The 15,184-nt window shown below is 40.6% G+C and overlaps 2 protein-coding genes across 5 annotated transcripts in view; one reads left to right on the top strand and one right to left on the bottom strand.

Moving 5' to 3' along the window:
* Positions 1-343: 343 nt before the first annotated feature.
* Positions 344-3,331, bottom strand: LOC129404341 (uncharacterized). The gene is made up of 4 exons (XM_055136697.1): positions 3,263-3,331; positions 1,547-1,741; positions 873-1,199; positions 344-750 (listed from the first exon to the last, which is right to left on the bottom strand). Exons 1-4 carry the CDS (start codon positions 3,329-3,331, stop codon positions 694-696), a joined length of 648 nt encoding a protein of 215 aa, XP_054992672.1. The 3' UTR covers positions 344-693.
* The window catches only part of ADGRB3 (adhesion G protein-coupled receptor B3), an 823,957-nt gene continuing 810,260 nt past the window's right edge, over positions 1,488-15,184 (top strand). For 2 of the 4 annotated variants that reach the window (XM_004605882.2, XM_055134855.1), the window contains exons 1-3: positions 1,489-2,168; positions 3,607-3,778; positions 4,868-5,639. In XM_004605882.2, coding sequence (XP_004605939.1) covers positions 4,883-5,639 — 757 coding nt within the window. In that variant the 5' untranslated portion in view covers positions 1,489-2,168; positions 3,607-3,778; positions 4,868-4,882. Of the gene's footprint in view, positions 2,169-3,606; positions 3,779-4,867; positions 5,640-15,184 lie in introns of all 4 variants that reach the window. The other 2 variants (XM_055134853.1, XM_004605883.2) reach the window with 2 other exon arrangements.

The raw sequence follows: 15,184 nt of genomic DNA on the forward strand, positions 1-15,184 counted from the left end.
GTGTTTTTTTCAACTCCACCTGCCATACCAGCGACTTGGGAAGACAGAGACACTTTGTAAGAATTGCCCAGTCTGATCTCCTCCCACCACATCACCGCACTATTTTAGCACTTGTTTTGCAAAGCATCAACTGTGTCTCCAAGTAGAGACAAACATCAGTAAGCCAAGCTTCTGCAGCATGTATCTGAAGATAGTGCATCAATTACTTGTCCGTTCCCTGTTCAGGAGGTACAAACAAACAAAACCAAAAACAAACAAAAATAATAAATGTAGGCTAAGGTGAAAATGCACCCGTCTCTCCCCCCACACCCTCCCTTCTGCTAAACGCAGAAATCTGCTGGTTTTCCCCCCTTATCCCCCTCGTTTCTTCCCACACCGGTCCCCAAACCTGTTACTAGGGAAACTTGAAAAGAATTGGATACATGAAGGAAACAAAAACCAAAGTTTAGACCCCACAACCAGATCCCATTGCCATGCAGAAAGCAAAGCAAAATGCCCAACCTCGGTCGTCGCATCCCGCTCGGGACAAAGCCTGTATCTAGCCAGAACAAATAAGATGTTAATTGCAGCCTCCCGGAGGGGGGTTTAAAAAAATAACACACACACACACACAAAATAGTATTGTTCGAGCCGGAGACGCGCAGCAGTTCAGTAGCTGAGCTCCTAACCCCCTGGGTTGCGATCCGATGCAATTCACTCGGAATCTCGGTGCTTGGAATGACAGCTCATGGGCCACTCGACCGGTCCGGACTGAAAGAGAAAGACCATGAAGTCCAGTATTTACTTCTCAGCCCTCGGGGTCGCTTCCCCTTCCTCAGCTCCCCCCTGCGCGCCCACCCCAGGGCTTCGCCTTCCCCAGGAATAGCTCTTACAGTTGGCGGCCGCCAGCCCCGGCGCTGGGAACCGAGGATGCAAAGACCTCCCAGACGCAGAACATCCCGCTCTCTGGACGCGCTGGGTTTAGAGGATCCGTGACGCGCAGGGGGCACCGCGGGCCGGGCTGCAGCTCCCGCCCGCCTCCTTCCCGCCCGCCCCCCTCCCTCGGGGGTGGGGGGGCTTCTCTCGCCCACCCTGCCGGGCCGCCACACCGACACCCACCCCCACGGCAGCCCGCGCGCCCTCAGGAGGCCGAACTTCGCGAAGGCACCGAGCGCTTCGGGCTCCGGGGCGGGCCGCCAGCCGCACCGCGCGGCGCGCGCCTCCGGGGGAGGAAGGCGGCGAGTGGGGTGGACGAGGGGGGGCCGCGGGGGGGGGATACACGCGCGTGCCCACGAGCACGCGCGAGGCCGGTGCGCGCGCGCGCGGGCCCCGGGGACGCGCGGCCTCAGCTAGGTGCGCGCGCGCGCGCGCGCGGCCCGGAGAGCGCCAGCGCCGCGCGCGCACGCCCGAGCCCGAGCTTTACTATCGCGCTCCCTCTCGCGCCTCCCTCCGAGCTGGGCATTCAAACAGCTTTCCGGCATCACCAGCCAAGGGTTTTTTTTTTTTTTTTTTTTTTTTAATTTCCCACCCCCTGCTTCTCCTGAGTCGCTGTCCGTGCATCAGTTACCTGCGGGGGGAAGAGGAGGAGGAGGAGGGAGGAAAGCGGAAAAACAGGAGCAAAGCTCGAGCCTGCCGAGCCCCCCGCGACTTCTCCAGTACTAAACCCACCGCCCCAACCCGTCCGCCGGAGCCGCCGCCGCCGCCGCCGCCGCCGGCCACTTCTCCATCTCCGCGCTTTCTTGGCTTCTTGGCGAATCGGTGGCTGGGGGGGCAAGATTTCGTTCAACCCCACATCCTCGCTCTGAAAGCCACTTGCATTTGGGGGTCGCTCAGAATCTCTCTCCGGTGAGGGAGGGGGCTTCTCTCCCCTCCCTCCCTCATTGAAGATCGGATTCGGTTGGATACGGCGTCAGGCTCCGGGGGTCCTGGAGGCTGCTTTTTTTTTTTTTTAATTCCCTTCCTGTCTTCTCTGTTTGATTCCGCCCCCCCACCAATCCCCTCATCTTTTGCTTCTCTTATATGTGCATTAAAAAAATAAATAAATAAATCCTGATTTTTTTGAAGCCGAGCCGGGTAAAATGGGCAACGGTGATTGGGACCGAAGGGGAGTCTCTCCGTCACTGTTGCTGGGACGCGTGCCTGTGCTGGTGTCTTAGAGCAAGAGCCTCCCGGAGCTTTCGGAGTGGAAGGTAAGGAACGTGGGGGTGGTGGTCCAGGGTCACCTTCTCTCTGGCCCGGGGTCGCCGCCGAGGAGCTCTCGGCTAGGTGTTTGCGGAGGGAGGATGAGGATGGAGAGGCTGTTGCTGGCCCACGGAGGGGCTGCGAGCAAAGCCGACTGTCTGCATCCACTTAAACGCCGCAGTTGAAAAGTTAGAGAAGTCTGGTTTTTCCAGAGATGTGCAGGGTGGGAAGAAATAGGCAGAGAGACCAAAAAAAAAAAAAAAAAAAAGACTGAGAGCTGGATGTGACTGGGGTGATTCTATTGGGGAGGGGGCTTGGGTTAAAAGGAAGTTAACATAAGGGGAGTCAGTGGGTCTTCTGTTGGGGGTAAAATTCAGTGGAGTGATGGCGCCGTCTATGTTCGACTAAACTAAAGTGTCACCCAGAAAAATCAGTTTTGAGGATAGCTAAACTAAACGCCGGTTTGCTTCTCAGCAGCAACCAGATAAATAAATAAATAAAAATACACCAGCCTGAAATCTTGGTGCCCAGCCCTGAAGACCTCCCCCACCCCGTTCTCTCTTAAAGAGAGATATAAAATTGTTTCAACTGGCCCTGCAGTGGGGCACCGGAGGTGGGGGGCGGGGGGTGATGGGGGGTGGCAGGAAGGTTCCGTGATTTATTCTGTATTATACAGAACAAAACAAGACTCGGAATACCAAAGCTTAATAAATAAAATAAGGGTCATTATGTCCAGGCGAGGGGGGGGGGTGTTGCTCTGGTGAGCAGGCATGAAAGTGAAATCTGAGCTATTTCCCACTCTGATTCTTGATGGGCACAGCAATGCAGACACACTCTGTCAAATAAAAGGAAGCAAAAGTACCACATTTCATTAGGAAAAGACATACGACCGTCTTTTGGAGTTGCCGATTATAAAATGAAGCCCCTTTTCATGGATGGAATTCCTAATTTAGACACTTATTGTCACATTGGCTCTCAACGCCTACACTCTATCCTGAAGAACACTGCGCAGACCTGCATTGCCTGCAAAGTGCCACAGCAAGGGGGAAAAAATAGGAAATTATTTCCAGAATTCACTACAACTTTCCCTCTTTTTTCAAACCTTTAAATGATTGTCGTCTTTATTTTCTCCAACAAAATGCGTTCTTGAAACAGAGAACGCTGTTTTCATCCACCTAGCAGTTTGTATGCTATTTTAACTGCTGCATGGAGAGATTAGAGTTGGGTGTTTTTGCCTGTATCGAAATAACAGAATTTGAAATAAGATCTGGAAAATGCAGATCTGTCTTCAGAGACTTTGGTCACAGGAATTTGTGTGCATGCGTTGCTGTGTGTTATGCAATGGGAAGGAAGAGGGTTTTATTCTTTGGCTCAATGAGAGAACCCAGGCAAAGACATGAAAACTCTTAACTATCTATATGTCTGTATGTCTGTCTCTGTTTACAGAATAGTGGAAGAGACTACAACCTAAAGACTTTTAAACATTAACTTGGCATCACTTTTATCAGCTCAAAAGCTAAGCAAAAATAAAAGCAATATCAATATATTCTAAGAAATAACTTCCCAAAGGTTAAAGCTGAAAAAAATTCAAGTTATTTTTGGATAACAACTTACAGAGGTAAATATAACCCAGGGTTACTTTATTATGCAAGGCCAGATTTTTTTGGTAAGAGGAATTAAAAGAGGAAGGCCTTTGGAGTTGTTGGAAAGGGAACAATTCGATAATTGAAATCTGCTAGCAAATGAAAATTGTTATTTTTTTCTGATTATGAGTAAATTTTAAATTACATTGTGAGTCTAGATAAAATATCCCTCTATTTAGAAATCTTGTTGAAAAACGGAAGTCTACTCAGTTACTTTGGTTCTGGGATTTTTCACTGATACCATCTTTGGAAACAGATCCTAATACAGTGATCCACTTTATGTATCCCAAGAGGGCATATCACATTGAAATGACGGCCTTAAATCCTGGTTCCCAATGGTGATGTTGAATAAGAAGTTTTCCCTGTGTATGTACCCACATATTCCCTTTCTCCGGTAATGATTTCAAAACCTCTCTTATTCCACATGAATGAGAATGTTTTTGCAGAGGAAATTCCATCAATTCACAAGGTGGCCCCTGAGAAGACAAGTAGAGGCATCTGGGAGATGATGTTTTATCTATAACATATTATCGTTTGTGCTTTTCAAATCGTGACCATCATTTATTCTAATTACTTATCACATTTAAAAGAAGAGAAATAATGTGATGACAGCTGTTCCCAGATTATCAGATTAGATTTTGTGTGATGATGTTTATTGCAGGCAAAGATCTTAAGGGAGAAAAAAAGGTTGTCTGGGTGCTTAAAAATATTCAAAAAGTCACATTTTCAGCATGGTAAAACGTGCTTTTCTTCTTTTAGGAGAATTATAATGCACCTGGAGAAAACACTGCTAGACAAGTTAGACCCTCCTGTTAATCTATTAGACATTATTTTCAAATCAAGTGAGGAATTTGGCTGTTGTGAATGACCACGTGAGGGCGCTATTCACACAGCAACAGATAATTTTTCGCATTATAAAATAAAAAATTACCTGCCCTTCTTTTAAAAGGGGATTTTTTTTCTCCCTGAAATCTTGAAAACAGCTGGTTGTAATATTGGAAGTAGTTTTTTTTCAATGCGTATAGACTCCTACTTGCATTTTACTTTTATTACCATTTTTACAGGCCAAATGACATAGGATGAAGGCTGTTCGTAACCTGCTGATTTATATATTTTCCACCTATCTCCTGGTTATGTTTGGATTTAATGCTGCCCAAGACTTCTGGTGTTCAACTTTGGTGAAGGGAGTCATTTATGGATCGTATTCTGTAAGTGAAATGTTTCCCAAAAACTTTACAAACTGCACTTGGACGCTGGAAAATCCAGATCCAACCAAATATAGCATTTACCTGAAATTTTCCAAAAAGGACCTTAGCTGCTCTAACTTTTCCCTCCTGGCTTATCAGTTCGATCATTTTTCCCATGAAAAAATAAAGGATCTTTTAAGAAAGAATCATTCTATAATGCAACTCTGCGATTCCAAGAATGCTTTCGTTTTTCTACAATATGATAAAAATTTTATTCAAATTCGTCGGGTGTTTCCAACTGATTTCCCAGGATTACAGAAAAAGGGGGAAGAAGATCAGAAATCTTTCTTTGAGTTTTTGGTATTAAACAAGGTGAGCCCAAGCCAATTCGGTTGCCATGTCTTATGCACTTGGTTGGAGAGCTGCTTAAAATCAGAAAATGGGAGAACAGAATCATGTGGGATCATGTATACAAAATGCACCTGCCCTCAGCATTTGGGAGAGTGGGGAATCGACGACCAGTCGCTGGTTTTGTTAAATAACGTGGTATTACCCCTGAATGAGCAGACGGAAGGCTGTCTGACCCAGGAGCTGCAAACCACCCAGGTCTGCAATCTTACCCGGGAGGCCAAGCGACCGCCCAAAGAAGGTAAGTGCACCCGGGAGTGGGCGTGCTGGAGGGGGGAGGGGCGTGTGGGGCCGCACTGTAAATGCGCTCCCTTAGCCTAAGCGGCTCCGTTATTCTACCCTCTTTGTATTCTTTCGGGGTTTGTGTTAGTTACTGATGCATGTCTCATAGACTGGCTGTAGATTTCATGAATTTCGACCTGAGGCAGAGAGGATGGGATTGGGATTAGCCATGAACCACATGTCACTGGAGAGCCAGTGAAGCAGTTCCCGCTGGTGATAAGTGAGGAAGGAAAGAGAGTTTAGCTTGGGGAATTGCAATCTCGGGGCCACACTAGCCCAGGACACCCAGGTATCTGACCGGTCTACAGCTTCCTTAAACTCAGGCAAAGGTCCTTTTCCTCATGGTTTTCTTTCCTCTATGGCACCTTTTCATTCACTACCCCTTTCCAGATTTGAACTACTTGCCACCCTGCAGTTAAAAGGTGACCCAAACTCAATAATAAGCCTGTTCAGGTCCGCTGACAGATGCCTGCACAGGGCGCACCCCTCCCCCACAGCCCCTGGGTTATTCTTTTAGCAGTTTTGCACTATAAATGTCACGTGCTCCCTCTTTCCTGGGCTCAGAGAGCGCGCAAGGAAGCGCCAGCTCTGCTCTTGGTGCAGGCAGGGAGGTTGTGGGGGTGGTGGCAGCGGCGGTGGTGGTGGATTGAAACACATGCTGTGAGGATACCCCTCTAGGGTGGATTTGCTCTTACTTTCTTGGTTCCCCATTGATATACTGGAGGGGGAGAACTGTCAAAAGATGAGCTGGAAGTGGTGTTGGGTGAAGGAGGCCGGAGTCAGGGAGAGCTGGAGAGCAGCCAATAAAATAAACACCAGAAATGCAAAACCAAACCAGTGCAACAGAAATGTAGAGGAAACGGAAGTGCAGGAGTGATTTGCAGCTTTTACACAGACTCCAGCGTGGGAGCTGCGAGAGGATTTGAGATTGTGGATTATGTTTAATAATTCAAGAAAGCTGGCATATTTTGAGAAAATGACTTTCCTCTTTGGAAGGTGAATGGATCTGTTCCATTTTTTTGAGGACACGGGTGATGCCTATTCCTTCATGCACCCCAACCCTTCTACCAGAGTGTGTGTTGAGTTTTTTATGCAGGAAATGTTTTCTGATTCCCACAAAGATCCCTGTCTGTGGCAAGGGACAGCCAAGCTCCAGTCCCTCTTTCCTCCCCCTCCGCCAACAGAAGTTGTCTTTGTGGCCAATGTAAAATTGACACGTTGTTACAGAATTTTCTTTTAGGGTAGCCAAGGCTTTGTAAGAGGGAGAAGGAAAGAGAGACTGGCTTAACCAACTAAATGCTGTTTCTCTGCTGAAAGCAAGTTGGGGGATGGGAATTATGGAAGAGCACTGGTAACAGGGAGAAAAGATGTGTTAGGAAATGACTAGAAATGATAAAGTAATAGCGACATTAGAGAAGCAAAAGCCCCAAATTTTCACAGGTCAGTGTTTCCTTAACAGCTGTGACTGAAGAAAACAAAGTAGTTTTAAATTACAGGAGTTCTTTTCTCCAGTAAAAATCCCAGAGAAGCACTTGCAACTGCAGGGATGGTATTTAACACCATTTAAAACTAATTAGTGTCCCTTAGAATAAGAAGCTACAGTACACACAGAAAATGTGATGTTACAGGCTGGCTAATAAGACAATTAACGCTAGAAACTAGTTTTGTTCCTTGGTTTAATTGTCGTTTTAATAAAAATTTAAGATGTATTTTCCTTCATTAAGGTCCAATCACCACCCAATTGACTCCTGGTGACACCAGCAAGGGAATCCAGTGTTGGGACTTTTTGTATGTCTATGTGGTGACTGATAGAAAATGACACGAATAAAGTTGTTGCCTTTTCTTGTGCACATTAGAAATAATTTTCAAAGGTTGTTCCATGATGGTCAGCAAGTGACGGTTAAAACAATGCTGTCGTACAGAGGAGCTGAACTAGATATCCTCGTGTTTTATGAATGACTAAGAATAGCAGTGATTTCAGACATCAGATGTGTAAACCATGTGGGAGGATGTACATTTCTTGTGGCAAATTAGCTGGCACAATGGAAAAATGAAGATCTCTGTAGACAGTGCTTTTATTGAAATCCTTACAGTGTTAATAGAACTGAGCTAGGAAAAGTTTATACAGTTGGGGAATGATATGTGCTAAACCATAGTGCACAGCCAATAGTTTTTGTATGCCATATTGTGTGATGTAATGATTAGAAACTGAGAAAGGTAAGTCCTGATGGCATAATTGCAGCTGATGGAATTGAAAGTAATTATTTAAAAACACATAACATACCTCCTTTGAAGAAAACCTTTTTGGTATTGCTGAATTTAAGAAAGGAATGTGAAAACCCACTTAGTCAGATTTATGCAAAGTATATTAAATATTCAATATCTGATACAAATGATATCTTTCAGGAGAATCAGACAATCTTATGGAAGAATTAATACATCTTTGTATAAGCCTCATTAATGGTTACATGCAATTGTGGTACCCATATCTAATTTTGGTCCAGAATGTCTTCATTTTATATGGCACTATGGATTCTTAGCTTTCCAAATGAAATTTTAAAAATTATACTGATAATTTATATTACTTTTTTGATTTCTACTTAGAATAGCAAAATAAACAATCCTGTAAATCAACAGGGGGTTAAAAACAATATTGTTCTTCACAGTATTTGACTCCAATTTTATTCACTGTAACAAGCACTCACATAAAAACTTTGGGGATAAATAGTTCAACATTTATTTCCTCAGATATGTCGTAAGTTTATAGTAGAGATTTCATCCTCAGTAAATGCAGAGCCAAGTTATTTTGTGTGATGGTAATGGTCGTGGCAATAGTATACCAAATTCTGGATATTTGGAGAGAGTCCATTGGAATTTCAAAGTCATATTTAGTAAGAATTTGAAAAATCACAGATTGCCAGGAACAGGCTAGCTCTTTGGAGATACAGTTTCTACTAAATTGTCCTTTACTAATACACTCCTGTACTAAAGAATTTCATAGCCAGAAAACAAGAAAGAAGAAAAGTGGCATGGTTTGTACGGACAGTTCCAATTATTAATGATCCCTTGAGTACATTATAAAACTAAGTCATTGAACTGGTGCTTTGTTAAAATAGTTTCTAGTACATTCAGATTTCTTCTTTAAGATTATACTTGATAGATTTATGTGGCATGTAATTATGAAACTTTGTTGCTGTTCCCTGGTTTTTCTATTTTGAAAACCAAGTAAATCAACAAAATGAAGATTTTCTTAAAAAAAAATTCTTATTTCCACCAGTTATTTAAAAGAAATGTCTACATGTAGTTTTTTTTTATGGAAACCCAAGCAATATTTCCATTTAATTGGGGTTTTTTTAAATGTAAATGGAAGGAGAATCTAACATTTATTTATAAGTTCTTGACTAGAATTTATAGTTTTTTATAAACAAAGATAATTTTGTACTATAGCTAATATGCAAATATTGAGATCTTATATCTTACCACTTGATTGAAGTTAACATAAAATAAATTTGGGCAGAAATTTTCCACACTAGGATATCTAAGTCAGGCAATAAGCCTTAATGGAATCTTTGTTTCCTCCTTACATCAATGGTGCTACTTACATCAATGGTGAAGGGAAATTGGATCCCTGTGTAGATTCCAGGAAATGTGAACACACACACTCATTTGTCTTTCCATTCTGCCTCTGCTAATCCTTGATATTCTACTACGACTCAAGGCAAAAAATCTATGTGCACAAGTTAAATCCAGCCTCTGTTGTTATGTTGCCATTTTAAGTCACCTATTTGACATCTAGGAAACCATGAATCATTACCAGTTTGTGTTTAGATTCCCTTTACCTTTGCTCTTTTTGCCCACCTAAGTTTCCTAGCCACTTTCAAGTCCTTTTTTCCCTCCTTTGATCTTACTCCTTTGTAAATGACTGCCCTGGCCCGATTGCCTTTTAGGATCTAGCAAGAGCTTGTCTGTTGTTTCTATTGTAAATCTCACAACAGTTTGTTCTGCTTCTAACTGTGTCCCAGAGCCTGTTGTATGTTGTATGTACTATACTTGTCATTGACTATCATATTACTATGTGTTTTCAATTTATTATTTGACCTATCTCCACTGGACTTGGAGTTCTGCAGGTACAAAGACAAAATCTTTAAATAGTGTTGCATATTTGGAACAGCTTCGATGAGTATTTGTTTAAATGTTATTATGAGTGAAACAAAAAAATAAAACCAGTGGGAGGTGTGGCAAAAATTTGGTTACAATAAAAAAGAATAAAAGCACATTTTTTTGAAAGGCAGGTACTTTTTAGGATATTCCCGTCTCCATATTTTACAATTACATTACTCTATTGGTAATGTCCTCTCCTGATTTTATAAAATTTTAAAAGAATAAGAAGGAGTTATTAATTTAATTGTATATGTATTTAATTTAAGATCTAATGATAAGCATCACTAATAAAGGAGATTCTTGGGTAAAGGGAGCAAGAAAATCTGTCAATTTTCCTTGTCATGGATTCTTTTTACATTTCTCTTTTAGCTGTAGTATTGTCTCTACATCATGGCATTTCTAAAAGCCTCTTTTTTAAATGCTAAAGAAAAGATAATATAATTTTTTCCAGGGGAGAGGAAAAGCTTGTCAACTTCAGTGAATTGATATTAATTCATTCTTGGCTATGTATATAGATATAGAAATAATAAACTATTTCTAAAAAGATAGGATCTGACCAAGTAATATGTCATAATTTTTACTTTACCTACTTTAGAGTCTTTTAAATATTCACAAGTATTTCATAAATATTGAATTTAATATGACCAAATTCCAGTGAATGAAATTTTCTGTTTTTTGATTTTTGGGTAACACGTGTCAATGCTCAGAGGTTACTCCTGGCTTTGTACTCAGGAATTATTCCTGGTAGCGCCCAGGGACTATATGGGATGCTTGGGATCACGCCCAGGTCAGCCCTATACAAGACAAGTGCCCTACCCGCTGTACTGTCTCTCAGGCCCTGAATGGAAACATTTTTAAGCATTAAGTTTTTTAAGTAAAAAACTTAAGTTTTAACCTGAAAGCTTGTATTTATACATGTTTGTCATACATATACACATGTGCCAAGACATATGCTTTAATGAGTGTTTGTGATAGAAGATGATAAAAGTACTGCGGATTAATTTCTTCTACAATTGAGATGGCAATTTTATTTCATGTAGAATTCTGTTTCTTGCATTCTTTTATTTACCTCACTTTTTAATAGAAGCAATTTTATTATTAAACTAATTTTTTGAGATTGATGTTTTTATAACTTATTCTTTAGAATTAATCTGGCATACATGGTGAATTAGTCATTTATTAAGAAATAAGTATTCTTAGATTGGATAAGAAATCAGTATTAGTTCAGAAATGAATAAGCTATTTTTTTGCTTTTACAGAATTCAGGTCAACTTGATGAACCAGAGAGCAGAGTTTGAATCTAAGTTTGAATCTTCCTATGGTCATCATAACTCATCATGACCATGTTATTCTGTATTGCTACTTTCATCTTCTGGGATTAGGTTACTGGTGCTTTTTTTTCCGTCAGGGTACACCAGACTAGGAAATGACATGCATTAAGAAAATTGTCACTGCTCATCAATTTGTTTGAGCAGGCACCAGTAACATCTCTCATTGAGAGACATATTGTTACTATTTTTTGGCATATCCAATACGCCAAGGGTAGCTTGCCAGGCTCTGATGTGCGGGCTCGATACTCTCGGTAGCTTGCCGGGCTCTCCGAGAGGGGCTGAGGAATCGAACTCGGGTCCACTGCGTGAAAGGCGAACGCCCAACCGCTATGATATCGCTCCAGCCCATTAAGAAAATTAATAAAATAATTGCTTGGAATAGTTGAAATTTTGCCAGTCCAGTGAAAATTTCTCCTTGATTCAATTAGCTAATAAGAAAACAGAAAAGAATTAGGATTTTTATCAAACTGTGCAATCTAACTGAAATGAAAGGTACATTTTAGGCTAACATATACTTGAACCCCTTGTATGAGTCAGGTACAGAGTATCTTTGAAAAGTGACTGAGGTTGGCTGATCAGTAAGTAGAGTGTTGAATTAAATGAATTCAACTTATGTGAAACCACTTACTCCTTTTATCAAGTTATATTGACCCTCGATTCAGCATTTAAGGCCTCTTACAATCTTTTGACTAAAATGATAGAGAATTGACAATAAGTAATGAAGTAGATTTAGGATCTTAAGACATTTAACAAAGCATTATTAGTTCTCTTGAACATAGGCCTATTTTATATTTGATAAAGATTAGCATCTTAATCCCTTTGTGTTGATGGAAGCATGACTAATACATCAGAGAAAGTAAGCTAGTGGTGAATGAGTCATCCTGGGCCCAGGAACTGTCCTTTAGATATCATTGCTGATAGCTAATAGCCAAAAAGTCATTTAAATGAAACAGTTTCCAAGTATTTTACTTTTTACTACATATTTCATATAGTATTAAGTTCATGTTTTAAGACATACTTATTTTTTTTAATCTTGAAATACTAGTTCATATTAAATCATTTTGGGAGAAGACAAACATAGAAATTTGTTTTCCCTGAATTATGATCAACAGTCACAGATTAAGAGTTCTAAATTTCTCCCAAAGGCTTACCTATTTGGATATTGACAAAAACTTATTTCTACTCATTTTACAGTTGATAATTCACATTTACAAAATGCCATACATAAAATTTCAACTCCAGGCCAACTCCAAGAAAATGCAATATGCTATATTTTCAAATTTCTTTCAAGATTCAGAGAAATCTTGCACAGGAATAATCCAGCTAAATTTCTGTTAAAGTTTAATAAGTAATGTGGTATATTTCTAGTTTTTACAAAATACTCTTAGTAGGAAATTCATAGTAACTACATGACAATGCATTTGTGTTTATCTCAAAATTATTTTAGTAAAGTCTTTTTCCAAATCTGCTATGTTTACCAGATTCTGAAATATTCATGAATATTCTGAATATTCCACATTCATGCTTGGAACATGTTATAAAGTACAAATGTAAATATTTAGTATTTTGTTTCCGACATGTTGAATTAATACATTTAACTTTCTAACCTAATCCTGGATATTATAATCTTAAAAGTATTTCTAATTAGATAAAATTTTTGCAGGGGATAGAGATTTATTTGGGAAAACAACTAATTAGTGCATGGAAAAGACATTGGAACTAATTAATTAGATTATATTTAGAATGTAAATTAAATGTATTTAAAGTTAATAAAAAGCAGTGAAAACAATTATGGAGTCAATTATAAAATGCTACCTTGGTAAAATTACTTAAAAGAATGAAATATTTTGAAGTGATAATAATGCCAAAGAAAAATTTCTTTTCATGGGTCACTTATACTAGTATACGGTACTCATTTTATGACTTTTACATTGGTATTCCCCATTAAGGTAATTTTAAAAACTCTGGTAATTACATTTCTATACTGGCATAATACACTAGTAATTTGTTCTTTACTAAGAACATCTTAATGTGACGCTTAATCTAAAATCATTCCTGGAAAATAGTCTTAATAAGCATTTAATAAGTCAATATTATAGGAATGAATTATATTAATAACATTGTATTTAATTTTATAACAATATAATGAAACACCATGGAAGAGCTTTCTAATTCACAAAGTTCTACTTAGATATTATTTTATCTGGGAAACAACTGGGTGAGGTAAGTGCTATTTTCTCCATTGACATGGGCTTTCGTTGTCCTATTTCTAATAATGTTAGTAGAGATGAGTTCTCATAACTAGTTGTTCATAACTAGAGAATCTGTGAGTGAAGGCTTTTCCCACTCTATTTCTGGAGAGCTTGAGTCAGAATCACATAGTCTCAGATTTATAAAAGAACCCTGGATATTACTGTGCTGAGATCTTATATGTTTTATGAAATCAAATCCCAAGCTGCAGATGTGTTATGGGGATACTATTTGAGCTGAACATAACTCTTCTGGAAATTTGTGTTTAACATTGGCTCTGCAATGTCAAAGAGGTGCAGGCGTTTAGGATTGTTTATATGTAATGTTGGAAAAATGACCTGGTATAGAAGTCTGGGAAATAGCTTCATGCTATAACTGGCACACACAGAGCCCCATTTTTGGTTTCTGGTGCTCCATCACTTCCAGAGTACCTCTTGAGTCCAGCCCCAGGGACCTTCAAGCACTCGGGACTACCCGTAGCCGCCCCCCTGCCCCTGCCGCCACACCAAGGCAAACAACCCAAGTCAGAAAATAAACCTCAAAAATTACCAGTAATACAGCTAGGCCAAAAGTCATTATACATTTGTTCTGTTTGGTACATGTTTAAACAAATGTAATGTATGTCTCAAACACGGAGGGCAAAGATTCAGGTCATTGGATGTATTTTCCCTCCCCACATCCCTTGCTCCCTTCCTCTGTTGAAAGTCACTGCTTGTGTCAGGTGGGTTTATCCCTAGAGTCTCTGGCAGACACTGTCCCCTCTCTAAGAAGCCTAGAGAATGGGAACTTCAAATTGTTTTTAATGCTGAATACTGAACCATCTTGCTTTTCATTTTTCTAGCCACTATGCACACCTTAGAGAACTCATGACTGCTTCTCCTGGAAGGGAGCATAAATTGAGGCTCCCATAACCATGCCACCAAATTCCACACCAGAGGCTGTTTCCACTTGAGGTGCCCAGAGGGGGACAAGTGAGAGCACTCCCCGCTGAAAGGGACCCAGCCCTGGCAGCCAGCCTCACTACCCAACCACTGCCGTGCTCCAGGAGCCTCATGCATGAATGAACATTCGCGGCTGCGTGACACATCATAAGGCACTCCCTACCCATTTTCCATAAAATCATAGAGGGATATATATATGTGTATATATATATATACACATATATACACACACACACACACCTCTCAGACTCTCAGAGAGCACGACAAGCTACCGAGAATATCCTGCCTGCATGGCAGAGCCTGGCAAGCTCCCTGTGGCATATTCGATATGCCCAAAACAATAACAATAACAGGTCTCATTTCCCTGACCCTGAAAAAGCCTCCAAACGTTGGCAAAGACTAGTAAGGAGAGGCTGCTAAAATCTCAGGGCTGGGACAAATGGAGGGAGAAGTTACTAATGCCCGCTCAAGTATATCAATGAACAGTGATACAGTGATTCATGCCTTATTCTCTACCCTAACTATCTTAATGGAGGGTACCCTCTTCCTTTCTTAGATTTGATAGAGGACTTTATATTTTTGGTTGTAAAGTGATTTCTTAGTACTTATACTGGTTTAACATTCATTAAGATTTGATCCTTCCCTTTAATATGCTAAAAATCTTTCTTTTTGGGAGGGTGGTGGTATTGCTATTCTTATGGGGGCTATACCCAGAGATTCTTGAAGCCACCAGCGCTATTCCAGGAAGTGTGCCTGATTTAACCCAGTGCCTCCACATGCAAGACATGTGCCTTATCATTTGAGTCACATTCCAGACTGTA

This window comes from Sorex araneus, chromosome 4 (genome assembly GCF_027595985.1).
Source record: "Sorex araneus isolate mSorAra2 chromosome 4, mSorAra2.pri, whole genome shotgun sequence".
Lineage (NCBI taxonomy): Eukaryota > Metazoa > Chordata > Mammalia > Eulipotyphla > Soricidae > Sorex > Sorex araneus.